The sequence below is a fragment of the Drosophila montana genome, unplaced genomic scaffold, assembly GCF_035044405.1.
Source record: "Drosophila montana isolate Dmon_TW-CO22-7 unplaced genomic scaffold, ASM3504440v1 contig_3833_1, whole genome shotgun sequence".
Lineage (NCBI taxonomy): Eukaryota > Metazoa > Arthropoda > Insecta > Diptera > Drosophilidae > Drosophila > Drosophila montana.
In genome coordinates this window covers 2,615,709-2,630,345 of record NW_026998704.1, presented here as the reverse complement: position 1 = coordinate 2,630,345, position 14,637 = coordinate 2,615,709, and the positions used below count along the sequence as shown (strand labels likewise).

Below are 14,637 nucleotides of genomic sequence, written 5' to 3'. Positions count from 1 at the left end.
TTTTGAGAAAAATCGAACTACCGAATTCTGGGATTCATATTCCATACTGAATATTATTTTCTCGAATAAATCTTTAATCACGTATATATTCTGAACTGTGTTCTTCTGAAGGATCAAAGAGGATTTAAGGAGGATGTCGTGAAAAGATAAAAATGTCACGACATCCTCCTTGAATATTGTAAATTACCACGACGAGCTGGGTTTTTCTGATCATTGCCATTTGTCCTGGTTCTCTTGGTGCTATCCATAACAGACTGCTTATATTATAGCTGTCAAAACACAAAACGCACGCTCTCCGAATGAACAACTCGCTTTAAGAGTCTACAGGAGATAGAAGCAATAAATTCGATATGTCAGTTCTCGTTCTCCAGGGTAAAGAGGGTATAATGTATTTGTGCAAATATATCTAAATGGCAGTAGCTTCTTTCACCCCATAAAGTAAATATATTATTGATCAGCATCAATAGCCGAGTCGATCTAGCCATGTACTTCTGTCCGTCTGTCTGTCCGCGTCCGTCTGTCCGTACGCAACAATCTCAGACCCTTTAAGAGCTAGAGACAGTAAATTTGGAATAAATAGGTTCTCCTAGTGCCTCAATATCGTAATAATGTTTTTTTTTAGCAAATCTCGTATAGTTGCCATAGGAACAATTGGTCGAAAAGTAGGTTCTTATATGGCAAAATATTCTGATTTCCAAGATATTTTGCAACATACTTTATTTCTGTTCAATAATTCTTTATGTTCAATAATTCTTCCTGAAATCCAATGATATCGTACTTCTTATTGGCGTAACTCTGAGTTTTTATTAACTGCGGGCACAAAGTTTAATATATTGTCTTACTTTCTTCTTGGAAAGGTACCCATCCAGGTGCCTAAAGGAATCTGTTGCCTTGTGCTCTGGCTTATAAGCACATATAAATCATATATTTATGCCCGGAATTAACGACCAATTTCCACAGTGTGCGATGGAAGAAGATGAAGCACGGCCTTTGCAAAAAGTGCGCAGCTTGTGTGTGTGTTTTTGTGGGTGTCCTTGTTTCCCTCAGCTTAGAGCTGGTAGTCTGCTAGCCTGGCACCCTTGACTAGATTATAACCCAAGATCTTGACAACAGCATTATATGAGAAATGAACTACCTTTCAGGACTCGGGTCGAGGCGGAGCCACTCTTTGGGTCTGGAGAGAGTCATTCAAATGGCACATTAAATGAGCTTGTAAGGTACATTGTGGTCATCAACGTGCTCGACTTGAAACCCTGCCTGATTTGAAACCAAAATCCGTACTCTACTTGACTCTGTCGCTCGGAACGCAGCCCTAAGGCTGGGCTAACAATGTTTTTGCTGGCCAGGAGAACCATCAACTACCAATGAAATGCAATCAAAAGCTAGCGCTTGATTTATGGCCATCTCTGAGCAACTGTTTTGGGGCTGCAGTGAATGGCTGCTGGGTGCGTGTGGTGCGTGTGCGTTTAATGGCATACTTGCAGGCGCAGTTGCCTGTTGCCGTGTTCCTGCTTACTGTCGCATGTTGACTTTTTGGCTGTTGCTCACGTAGGGGCAACGCTGCGGCTACTCAATCTTCCCAAGCGACGTGACTTTGGTGCTGCCACACGATGTTTCGCAGAAGGAAACAGTAGCAGACGGTAACAGGCAACAAGAGCCAGGACAGATGGAAGCGTGTACTAGGCTTAAACGGAGTTCTGTAAGTATCCTTGACATTTCCCTTGCGCAGCTGCTGCACTTTGCTTGATTTGTTACCCCTTGAAAGCCAAACTAATTTGGAGCCACGTGCTGGCCGTTAAACTAATTTCCGGCTGAGCATTATGCGACAAATTTTGTGCACTTTTTAATTACAACCACTAAAACTTTTCACTGCCAACAGCGTCCAGTTTTCAATGTAACGTATACGACATGTGCATCGACCTACCTGCGGTATCCGAAACAATCTCAGCAAATTGGCCACCTGTATGGATGTCACCGATGAGGCAGCACCAACCACGCCCGATATCACCTTTCGGACTTGGGTCTTGTTGCAATGATATTCCGCATCGTCAATGTTACTAATGGATCCTGTAACAAAATCAAGAAGGAGCGTAATACCGTTAGTATTGAAATTTATACGAATTTTTAAATATGCAAATAATATTTAATACATTTTAATACATTTAGCAATGAAATTTATGATAAATTCTAAGAGATGAAAATTAATTTTCAAGTATGTAAATAATATTTAATTAGGATATTACAACTAAATTCTGTAAATAATATTTAATACAATTAGCAAAGAAATTTATTCTAAATTGTAAGAGATTATAATTTACTTCCAACTATGTAAATAATATTAAATTTAGAAATTTATTCTAAACCAGAATTCAGAAGAGATTCACATTCCTTTTTAAATATGTAAATTATATTAATTGATATTTAATTTGTATATATATAATAAAGCTGTAAAACCGATGTTTTGAAATATCCGCAACTTATCTAATAAACTTTAATTCTGTTTACTTTTGTTTTTATTGAAAAATGCCTTATCTCAAGTTTTGATTATAAAACATACTAAATTCTTCATTTATTTTTTGCTTTTATGTACAATTTATTTTTTAGCATCATTTTATTATCATCAAAATGTTTGCATGCTCTGAACTTTTGTTAACTTTAACTAGCCACGTTATGCAGCTAAACTAATAACTAACACTTAATCGTAAATGCCCCGTGGCGCAGACGAAGTTAGAAATGAAGAGCCAAAGTTTGCCAGCGCCAACTCAAGGCAGACCTTTGAAGAGCACAACCATACAAAACCAGACCAAAAGCAAAACCCAAACAATGTAGTTGGTCATTTTGTTCCTGCAACTCAATCGTGACGACCCCACGGCGTTTATTCATTTGCATATTTGTGTTGATGCTTGCAAATTTATGTTTCTCTGCTTTTTAGATTTTTTTTTGGTTTACTTTGCAGCGTTCCAGTTTTTAATTATAAAACTTTTTGTGTACTGCTATTTGTTGCTCCATTAAATAGTTCTAATCGACAGGGCCAACAGTGATATATAAGCCCTTACAGTTTTCTCTTCGGTAATTATATTTACACTTTATTCAATTTATTTATTTTTCGGTAACTATTTTTACGCTTTATTCAATTTATTTGAATTCATTTATGTTCGCTTAGTTTGTTTTTCGAAAACACTAAATATTTTATTTTCTGCAATTTATGTTTTGCTTTTGTTTTTGCATTTGGAAACCATAGATAACTTTGTATACCCTGTAATAATAGGAAATGTTCACATGTCTGAAGAGAACAGTTTGATGGTATTTATTATCTCTCAAATATTATAGGATTTAGTCATGGCTGCAAAAATAATAATATTTTGTATCGCAAATCTATAACCCAGGCGACAGTTTTCATTTTAATGACTATAGAATGAAAACATTACTTTAGATCTTGTTGCAGCATTTTAAATATGTGTTGAATAATATTTTTGGGAACAGGTTACGATGGCATTAAGAGTATTGTTTAGGCGGTGAGAATCTGCTATTTATTGTTGCGTATTTAAGTGCAGATTTATCTGCGTCAGGTTCAGCGCAAATAAATGCGTGTGTGTTTCTTTCTAAAATGCACAGCTGCAAACTTTTAATTGTAGTCTGTTGTGCAACATTTGCTGTGGCTGACTGCTGGTGGAGGCAACAAATAATTACTATAAACGCAGTAGAAAACAGATGCTGGCAGCTCCAGCTTCCGATTTCGATTCGACTAAATTAAGCTAAGCTCGATTTAATTCCCCAACAGCAACACAGACACAGACAGACATAATCTGAAATTCGGCTTGGGGTTATTTTTTGAGTATGTACTTAAATACAAATTAATTAACTCCATTGGGTAGGCCACTTAATGGGTGCCCCAACAATGACGAAGCTGATGACTTGTGCTTGTTGGGGGGGTGTAGAGAGATCAGTGGCTCATAGTTTGCGGGTTGCCTAATCCTGTCAATATAATTCAGTGACTTGGAAAATTATATTTTTCATACGTCGGATGCGAGAAATGTGGCCGCTAGTCAATGCGGCATGTCGCTCAAATAAATCCTTGTTGCGCACATAAATAATGAAATTATGGAGATTAGAAAGTGTTCAGGCCTGTCGCAAGGACAAGGCCAACGACAGCCAATCCTTGCCATGCTGGCGCAATTGATTATAGATCGTTGTAGCTGTCGTTGTCGCTGTTCCATGCGCCGCTTTATTGCCAGATAAAAGCAATAAGCCCCTCCTTCATGTGCCCGGGCAAAGTGCCAGACAAAACTGCCGCACGCGGCCCAACTTACATATGTGAGCCATGTGGCAACGCCCTCACATCCGCCGGCACGCCCTCGCCCACTTCCGGCCATGTTGATCTCTGGCGGCGCACTTAATTTTCGCTCGCATTGACACGTGGGACTTCTGATGCCTTACTCTGTGTGCCTGTGTGTGTGAACTTCTGTGTGGGAGTGTGTGTCTGTGAAAATTCAATAAATGACACCGTTTTGTCTTAGGGGAATTATGTATATTAGTTTTGGCGCACGAAAGCGCTCAGAGGGCTTAAATGTTCCTGTCCGCTGCTGCTCCCATATTCCCCGCAAAGAAGTCGCTTAATTTATTTATTAATTTTGTTTATTAATCAAACGTTCGACGCTCGAGTAAATCGTATTTGCGTCAGCTTTGCCTTGGGTTCAGCGAAGTGCTTAATATCCGAAACAACAAATATTCCCATTGCGTGGGCAATCAAAGAGGAAATCCTACATTTGTTCTCAGTTTTTATATAAACTGTAATTAAATTTGTATTGCTTTTAATATTTATAAAAGAGTTCTGCAGAAGCAACCAATTGCACAACAGATAAGCCTTATATTCATTACCCAGAAGCTCGTATGAATGTAAATCACAGTAAATATGTATGTTGTTTCCTTTAAAGCTATTATTTTTTTATGTTTTTTATGGATGGGACGAAGTGTAGTATTCGTAGTAAAAAAAGGCGAAATTCCGCAGAACTTTGATTTTTTTTACCCTGAACGCATTTCTCAAAATGGGATTTATAGTTTCGTGGTAAGGCAGAGGGAGGCATCTTCCACCTATCGCGGGCGATAACTGAATTTTGTTCATTATCGATAACTCTCCCCGTTTCGATATCGATATTCTGCTTTTAAATATATATCGGAGCTTATAAGTGCCAGATATCTATTGTAGTATGTAGGCTCTTGTACACAGATTCGGAATATTTCATTCTCATAGATATATCACATAATTATAATGAAGGCAATTATGAAGGAAATGTCTTGTACTTTAATATTTATATACATTCGATTAACATATTTATCCCCTGACAAATTTATAAGAATCGGAGTATAAACATCGAAGTTAATTAGGAACGCATTCGCCAATGTGTGGTGTTAAGTGAATATGGCAATAAGTGCTACTCTGCTATGCGAAAAGATAAAAAATACTCAATTGTATATAACAGCAATAAGATTTGATTTGTCGAGTAGATTTATTAATAACATTATCATCGTGCTATATTGATTATTCAAAATACACTTCACATTTGAAGAATGAAAGTGTGCGGGGCAGAATTCTTAAGAAACTTCTGAACAATATATGCATATGAGTCCCACTGCACTTACCTTTTATGAAATCCACAGCCATTTCTAGGCCATACGAGTCCTTGTCGCAATCGTCGAGAATATGGGCGCCGAGCGTGATGTTAGGCAGCAAATCCATCTCATTGATGCGATCGATTGTGTAGAGCATGGCCTCCAGTGCCTGGATGCCGCCCTGTGGCATGATGGGGCCACAGGTGATGGTGTCCTCGCGCGAATGCACCATCATGAGGGCGCCCAGGATGACGTCGCCCTCAACGATGGCCTCCCGCTTGACGGGCCAATGGCGCTGCGCCTGCGTTAAATGCAGTCGATCCTGAAGAAAGTCTACGGAGTCGGGCAGCGAGCGCAGATACTTGCCGCCCAGCTCCGAGACCAGCGGCAGCATCACATTGTTCGCCTGGTTGTTGTTGTTGTTGTTGTTGCTATTTTGTGGCATCACATGGCGTCCACGATGACGTCCAGAGCGCGGCGAGGCGCCGGCGGTCGCCATGTTGGTTGCCAGCTCCATGTTCGCATAGCGCTGATAGCTATCCAAATCGAAATGATTATTGCCATAGTCGAGATTCCCGACATGCTGACTGTGTGGCTCGCTGTCGACCTCCTCGTCGTTGACATAATCAGCAAAGAGCGCAGGCGTGGGCGGGGCTGGGGGCCTGTTTATGGTCGACTGCAGCCAGTGCGAGTGCTTGCCTAGCTGCTGCCGTCGCTGCTCCAATTCGAGCGCCTTGTAATGATTTTCTCTGTAAGTCCGACCATGGCCATGTTGCTGCTGATGATGATGCAGATGCAGATGCTGTCGATGCGGGTGCTGATGATGATGATGATGGTGATGATGCCTCGCGGCTGTGTAGCTGTTCAACTGTTCAATTGGAAACGACAGCAGCTGCTTCTGTTCCTGCTCCTGTTGCTGCTGCTGCTGCTCCTGCTCCTGCTCCCGTTGCTGCTGCTGGTTATCGTCATCGGTCCACTTATCATGAATGTCACCAATTACCGCATTCTCGACGCTGGCAGCTTTCGATTCGGCCAGCGCCAAAAGTACAACGACAATAATAACACAAATTTGCACAAACAACCGATTTAAACATGTCAATTTCATGTTTGCCTCAACTTTAAACTGGAGTTTGCGTCTCTTTCTTTGATAATTTATTTGATATTGTTGCAATAATTTGGATTTATAAGTTCCATTTTCGGTTTGCACACACAAATTTCTTGACGCATGTTTGCAGCATTCACTTTGTCATTTGATATTAATTAATCTAGAAATATGTCGGTGTATGTAATGAAATGTCTTTAACTTTGAGCTCAAGTTGTGTACGTGCACTCAATATGTTTAATTAACGAGTTTATGCTTTTTCGCAGTAATTGAAATGCTGATATTATTTATTGTTGCATTGCCATTAAAATTGCCAACGTTTTGTGGCGCTGTCAGCACTGCAACCGAACTCTAATGTCATTAGAGCAGAAGCCCCGCCCAGCTTATAAATGTCAGCCACATAAAGCCCTAAAACTGTGGACCCATTGAGTGTTGAGCCCGAGCCCGCGGCAAGCTTGCCATAAAAATTATTGCCCTGTATTTGGCCTGAGGTAAATTAAATTTTGCATAGAATTTATGTGGCGAAGGCGCACCACAAAACGGAAGCAAAAGTGCGGCTCACATAATGCACAAATCCTTCACAGCGACTTCAACAGTTCGCATGCCGCAGGGCGGCGGCATATAAAAAGTGTAGCATACAGCCAGGCGACGGGCGCGGTAATTAATCAAATTGTTGGCGGCATAATGAGCTTGTCGGCTTGTCAGAGCACCTCTGAAACAAGCCCCCAAAAGAAGCATCTCGTCCGTTCGTCTCGTTCTCCAACATGAATTCCCACTTCGACTCCGACTCCGACTCTGACTAATCAACGGGCGCATTAACGCCGCTTTCGAGGCACAGACTCGGTCTGCAGTGCGAGTTTACAAAATTACTTATCATCAGCATAATCAGCGGCATTATCAAGTCGAAGGTGGTGGCAAGACGGGGGCTGTCACTGCGTCCTGACCTCAATGCCTATCACTGCCAGGGGCAAATGCTTAAAAGGGGCCGGCCCAGGGCTGCAGCAGCTGGTGCCCCCGGCTTTGGGACGCATCTAATAATGAGATTGCGTTAAACAAATGGTGCTTTCCTTTTATTGCCCTTAATAGACACCGGAGGCTGCTTACACGCTCGTAATTTATTTTGATTACATTTGTCTCTCGTTCTCTCTCGCTCACTCTCTCTCTCTCTCTCTCTCTCTCTCTCTCACTCTCTCTCTCCTACACACTTTCACGCTCTCTCACTCTGTTTATCTAGCTAAGAGTGCGTGAGTGAAGGGTATAAAAGTTAGCCCAGGTTATTTGTGACTCAATTAATAAATTGATTCAAAAACATTTGTGCATTCTTAATAGTATTAGGCTGCGATTCCACACTTTAAATAGGCCAATAAATGTATTAAATAATACATTTAAAAAAATGTAAATCAAAGTTAGTTTTGCGTGTAGATCGAAAAACCTTTTTTTCCTTTTAATGTCATTGTATTTATTTTGGCAGACACATATTCTCTTTACTTGTACATGGGTCATTATCGAATCATAATATGGCATTTAATATTTAAAAATGGAAATGCAGCTTAAACTAACATTTAAGCCAAAAAATAAAAAACATGAATTACATCTTACTATGCTGATCAAAATAATAAAAATAATTTCAATCAACAAAAACAAAAAAACAAAATTTTTAGAAAATAAATAAATACATAAATAAATAAAAATAATGTATAAATTAAAAATTAAAAATTGTAAAGTGAAAGACTGTGATCTTACTTGTTCTTCGTTAATGTTGCTGCTAGCTCATTTGTCAAATGGAATCGAATCAAACTAACATATGCGCACAAGGAATAAACTTAAACTAATCAAACAAATAAAATAAAAGTACTTTAGTGCTTCTAAAGTAGAGATGCTTCTCAGCAGAGCTGATTTGAGCGTGTGTCCATGACTATTTCGGGGACAACAGCGAAAAGGATAATGAATAACTTGTCTAAGTGCAAACGAAAGGTTGTTCCACTTGAAATTCACTGCATGGGATATTACAGTGTATGCGAGGCTCGATGTCTTATCTGGGCTTATGCCCGATGCAAGGTTCTTGGGTCTACCGCCTAATGGCAGGACTGTAGCTGACACTGGCCCGGACTCGTCATTGCGCTGTATCCTTTGTGCTATTGTCTTATTTTGCATTTGGATGTGGGGACTTTGATTTGATTGAGCATTTCGCTCACTGGCTGTGTCCCTTTTTGCGCTTATTTGAATTTGCAGACTGGCATTGAAATTGAAATATGTATGTATTGGCGTGGTAGAGATTCCCATGGCCCGGATTTAAAGATAATTTGTGAGTGCCAGAGACAACTTTGAATGCGGCCAATCTGTTTGTGTATCGCGTGAGTGCCTGGATGCGTGGGTGCTGGATTTCAGCTTGGGCGAATTGATTTCCATCGATAGCAGACAAAGTTGCATAAATTGCCACTCGATGTGTTTGCGTTAAGCCTGGCACAAGGTCAAACACTCGATACGATGGCCGCTTAAAAGCCAATATCGTATTAACTATATACAAAAAGACCTCCATAAAATGACACTCGTTTCGCTGATAAGTAGGCTGTGAAAAAATATGCGCAAAGTCTGTAATTTATGCATTCATTCATGTGGCGCCCAGGGAACAGGCCAAGTGGTTTTTGCCTGTCACTGTTGCAAGTGCTGTGCCAGGCAAAAAGTTCCAGCTGGCAAAAAAACTCCATATATACGTCCTTATATATATTCCAGCCACAATGATTGATTGTCAAGCGAATATGTTGTCCAGTAACTGAATTTTTAAAACGTTGTGCAATTAACTGAGAGTTGGTTAATTCTGGCTTATTGTTTAACGTCTCACAGTTTAAACAACAGAAACGGACCTTAAATTTACACTTTAAATAACGAATGGCGCCCCTACCACATGCTGCTTGTTAAAATTCCTGGGACAGCCGTAAAGTATGTAAGGCAAATTGTAACATTTACATAAATGCCAGTCCAAACAACAGACGCATAAAGAAATTTCGAAATTCGCATCAAATAACATTCAATCATACTTTTGTGCGCCCCCCCACACACACACACACACACACACACACACCCGCCCACACGAAAACACGCAGCGAGCGCACAGGCTGACACCTGGACAAGGATGTCAACGTCCTGCAGCTAATAGCTCGGTTCAGAATCTACGCGGCAGCGAAACGCCAGCCGCGCGGATTAGACGACGTCTTCAATTTGTTACGCGTTGGAGCAAAAAATTAATAGCAACACATGTAAAAAATGCCGAAATGCTGTACACAAAAAACAACATTGAAGAAAAGAAATGCGAATAACTTTGACAGGTGTACACATACGGGGAGATATGCAAAGTCCCTGCCCCGCTCCAACCGTCATCCGCGCCCCCTCCCCGAAATTCTGCGCGGCTGTCTGCGTCAGTTACAAATGCCTGCGACTGTGTGATAAATTTTGTTCGCACGCAGCATGAACTGGGAGCAGGCGGAAGAAATTGTAGGCTACCGGCAGCTGCTCTACAGTGCCTGCGTATATCTGCGCACTTGCGTATGTCTAGATGTCAGGTAATCAGCACCAGCGACAGCGACAGTTTTGACACTTGCACAACAAATTTTAATTTGATTAGAAGCTATGGCAAAGCCTTTATACATATATTATTTGAGAAGCTGTTGTTATCCGTCATTGCCCGGTCAAGCGTTATTATTTTTTCATATTTTTATAGCCGGTGGGAGGCCAATTGAAATTTCTAGAGATAAGTATTACAAAAAGCAAAAACAAATAATTCAATTTAAAAAAAAATATATATTAGAATCAAGATAAAAGTATTTGTCTCTCAATAAACATATTTATACAGGATTCCTACTTTAACAGAAACTATAAGAAGTGAAAAGTTTTATATATTTGAAGGTTCGCCTTCTTCAAATGCTGATGTGTACCTAATATTAATACTATGTATATATTTTGTAACAAATCTTCTACAAATAAAATAACAATTATTATTCATACAAGTCGTTTGGCAAAGAGCTTTTCTTTTAAAAGATATTAATCGCAAAATCAACCATATTTTGGCCATTTCAAGATCAATCATGATGTCCTTCCAATTTGTTTTTTTTAATTAAACCGACTTCGAATGGAATCAAGTACAAATGGTCTATTAATCTATTTTATTGTCAAAAACAATTGGCAGTTCAAAGTTCAAAGTGCCGCATCTCTTTGTAGTTAATTTTGCGAATTTTAAAATGTCGATTAGTCTATTAGTATATAGATTTGTTCTGTGTAATTATTATTTATTTTTGTCCATTGTCCATTTAGAGTGTCCCTTTTTCAAATAAAAACAAATTACCATATGATCTATTTGTAATAGTCTGTCAGTTTCTTGGAGCTTTCATTCATAATACTATCTCTAGAAATCTAGCTAATGGGGCACTCCTTGGCAGCAGAGTTCCGTGTAGCTAATGGAAATAATTGCTGATTTCATTACGTGGGACCTATTAATGAGCAGCAAGCAATTGCTTGCCGCGCCGCATTGCCACACGACGAAGCAATAAAAGTCATTTTAATAAAGGTCAACAAACATAAATATGGAGAAAAAAAATACAATTTCACTTTCATTTCCGGTTCACACACGCACGAGCGCGCAGTGAAAAGTTTCTCTGCCGAGAAAGTTTTGCTTACGCCTCCCTGCTGTAGCCGAGTTTGAGTTTGCGTTTGAGCTGAGTTGTGAGAACGCTCCCGTAAATGCATAAAAATATGCGCAAATAACAATAAAACCTACAAAATTATTGATATTGGGCGCATAAAAATTGCTACTCAATGTGGGCGTAGCTCAACGCACGTATCTGGGCGAGGCAGAGTCTGCGAGCTAATGCCGAAGCTGAACTAAGCAAATAACCCTTAGATGTAAGGTATACGCATTTTATGCATGCCCGAGGCCAACTAATATTAAAACAAATATGCTGGAGCCCAGTCCATGGCACGCTGGCACAGAAACTTGTGCGGCAAATACTTTAAGGCAAACTTTATTAGCTACCAAAATACCTGAGATTTGTGTGCTGCCTGACTAAATATAGCCGAGCATCGTGGGCCCTACCCGACCCGTGCTACGACTACCCTACAGCCCCGCCGGCTAGCTATGCATGCGCCGAGCAAAATACAAAATGGAAGAATTGTAATTGGTTTCGTGTGTTTAACGCTTTGCGCCTCTGGGCCACAAAATGTGGCTAATAATCCCGTCTAGGCACGCAGCTCAAACAACAGGCTCTCCCAGGCATGTGATGGCACGGCAAATGAGACGGGGGCTGCAGACATGTTGGATAGACCAATTTTAGGGGCTCAAGATGAATGTAAAAGTTTGCGAAGCAATGCGTAAATTTTAGTAAATTGGACATTTGATAAGGGATCTTATTTGATTAATATTTAAAATTATGATTTTTATTAAAATGGCCATTAATATTATTATATTGAATTATTATAATCGACAACTGAATTAATAGGTTTAATATTTAAAAAATAAAAAATGAGGATTATTTTATATCTGCAGGCAATATTTACAAACTTCTCACGAGTGCTTTAAAAGTCCTTGTTTTTGGTGTTGTTCACAAAGTTTGTGCTATTTCCCAAAAGAGCTCGCGCTTAACGAATCATAATAAAATGAAAAGAATAATTTGAATATGAGAAGAACAATGCAAAATAATCAACGGAAGGAAGCAATTAAGTGAATGGTATGAGAAATGCCAAAACCAAGTGAGATTCAGCAGCGGAAGTGCCACATAAATGCACAATTATTGAACACAAATACATGCAGATAGATATTCAAACACGCTTTTTCACACATATAGACACGTGCCGCAGAGAGTACAAAGCAAAGTCCCGGGGCGAAAGTGAGAGCAGGAGCAAAAGTAAAGCAGATGACAGGAAATCGACAGGCGCTGCCATGTTACAATTTAGCAGCAAATTGTTTTCTTTCACATGACAGCCGCAGGCAGCCCGAACTCAATCAAGTGCCACGTAGCGCAGTGTACCATATGCCATATGTGTGTGCTGTGCCGAGCACTGATTGGTCAATATTGCGGTACAAGTTAACAACATGCACCTCACGGCATCGCCCGAAAATTCTAGTACACTGGCCCGTAGGCCTTTAAACGAACACAAGAAGCAGATATCGCTGATATATTCAACGAGTCGAAAGGAAACCAATCAAAGCTCGAGCTTTTAAGCTATAGATAATATATTTAATATTTTACGGATATTGTTAAGGTACTTTACACCTTAAGCCAAAAGAAGCTGTCACCTGTTGCCTTTGCCTCTACCCTGTAGTCTGGTTATAATCAAGAAATCGTTTTGAGATGGCAAAACTTAAACTATGACCCGGGCTTATCTCGACATGCTCGCCCTTTAGCGTGCAATATACTTATAAAGTAGGTATAAAATAAAAGAAATGACTTGCAGCATTTTACTTTGCTGAAATATGAGACATTTCCATAATTAAATTCTGCACGCCAAATAAACGCATTAAATTAACAAAGTTACAAGTAACCAAAAACTCAGACGTAAAGTGAAAATTTTCATAATTAATTTTTGTGGGCTTCAAGTTGTTGGGGTCTGCCCTGACAAAAGTTGGCCAGCCAGCCCACGCCAAAGACACAACGGCCGACCCCGAGCTGCCCCCTCCCCCCGTCCACCTGTTTTGGCTGCCATGTTTGCGCGCAATTTGTCCACTTTTCGGCGCGTCAATTTGGGCGACTGTTTGCACAACGCCAACACAACGCGAACAACACAATAAACCTCACACCTGAACGCCGAAAAGAGACTAAAATAGACAGACCAACGTCGGCCACACACTTTTAGTTGGCACTGTGGCTGACCGCTCCTAGCACGCAGCCAGTGTTGCCAGCGACATCGAGTGTTGCACACTACTAAATTATTGACGACCGCTGGAGAGCGCACTTAGACTTAGCAGCGAGCTGAATTCGTTAGACTTGGGCCAAAAGCAAATAGTTGGCATATTTATTTTTTTTTTGTATACCCGTGTATTTGTGCGCATTTGGCATGCGTTGGCCTTGAAATAGAATCTAACTGGGGTGTTTTGCTACAGCAGCAACAATATTCGGCCATTCGGCAATTTGGCTAATTGAATTCCTAAGCTAGCCGACCTAATGCAGCTATTTATAGTCATATGTTAGGCTTGAATGGTTGTCTAACAAATGCCATTTGCTGGCATTTGTGTTATTTTATTCTTGTCCTTTTCGTTTTTGGACATTTTAATTGTTATTATTGTTATTGATACTATGTTTTCGCATGCTCAAGAGTTTATTTTTTCTGCAGTTTTGTCCTGTTGCTAATCAATTATAACAATTTGTATACATATTTCATACATTTATTTGCCTTTCAGCACAGCGCAACAGCTGCAAACATTCTATTTAACTCCTTTCAACATTGCATGTAGTTAAAAGTTATTGCTTTCATTGAGTTTGGCTCGATGTTTGAAGTTTATTTCAAGTTGAAAATGTACTCAATTTTAATTGATAAATTCTATGACTTTTAACAACTAACTAACTTTGCGCATTCCCCTGTATCTTATTCGGACGACATCAAATTGGGTTTATTAAAAGGGGAAAACTTAAAATGTTTCTATTTATCTAAATAAGTGAACCAATAAACACAGGGATGCCGAAAATTAAATACCTTTGTTGCTGGACGAGCTGGTAATTGCTGAGTTTGGAAAAAATATCTTGAAAAAATGACAAAAATAAAATGTTTTGCATCGATTCTTCCTTTAGAGCTATATGATATGACCCAGTTAACATTTAACTGATATATAAGTACAGAGTGGAACTGAGATATGCGCTAATAACTGCCAACAAAGACAACTTGATAAACGAAAAAGCTGTTCAAATTTCAAGAATTTAATTTTTGAACGATCGTTTATA

General features: G+C 39.7%; 1 protein-coding gene across 2 annotated transcripts in view; it reads right to left on the bottom strand.

The window, feature by feature from the left end:
* mtt (mangetout) overlaps positions 1–14,637 on the bottom strand; it is a 76,853-nt gene that overhangs the window by 26,706 nt on the left and 35,510 nt on the right. Inside the window, exons 1-2 of one of the 2 annotated variants that reach the window (XM_064696048.1) lie at positions 5,641–6,777; positions 1,925–2,067 (exon numbers count right to left, since the gene is read on the bottom strand). In XM_064696048.1, the coding sequence (XP_064552118.1) occupies positions 1,925–2,067; positions 5,641–6,715 (1,218 nt within the window). In that variant the 5' untranslated portion in view covers positions 6,716–6,777. Of the gene's footprint in view, positions 1–1,924; positions 2,068–5,640; positions 6,778–14,637 lie in introns of those variants that run through there. The other variant, XM_064696047.1, reaches the window with a different exon arrangement.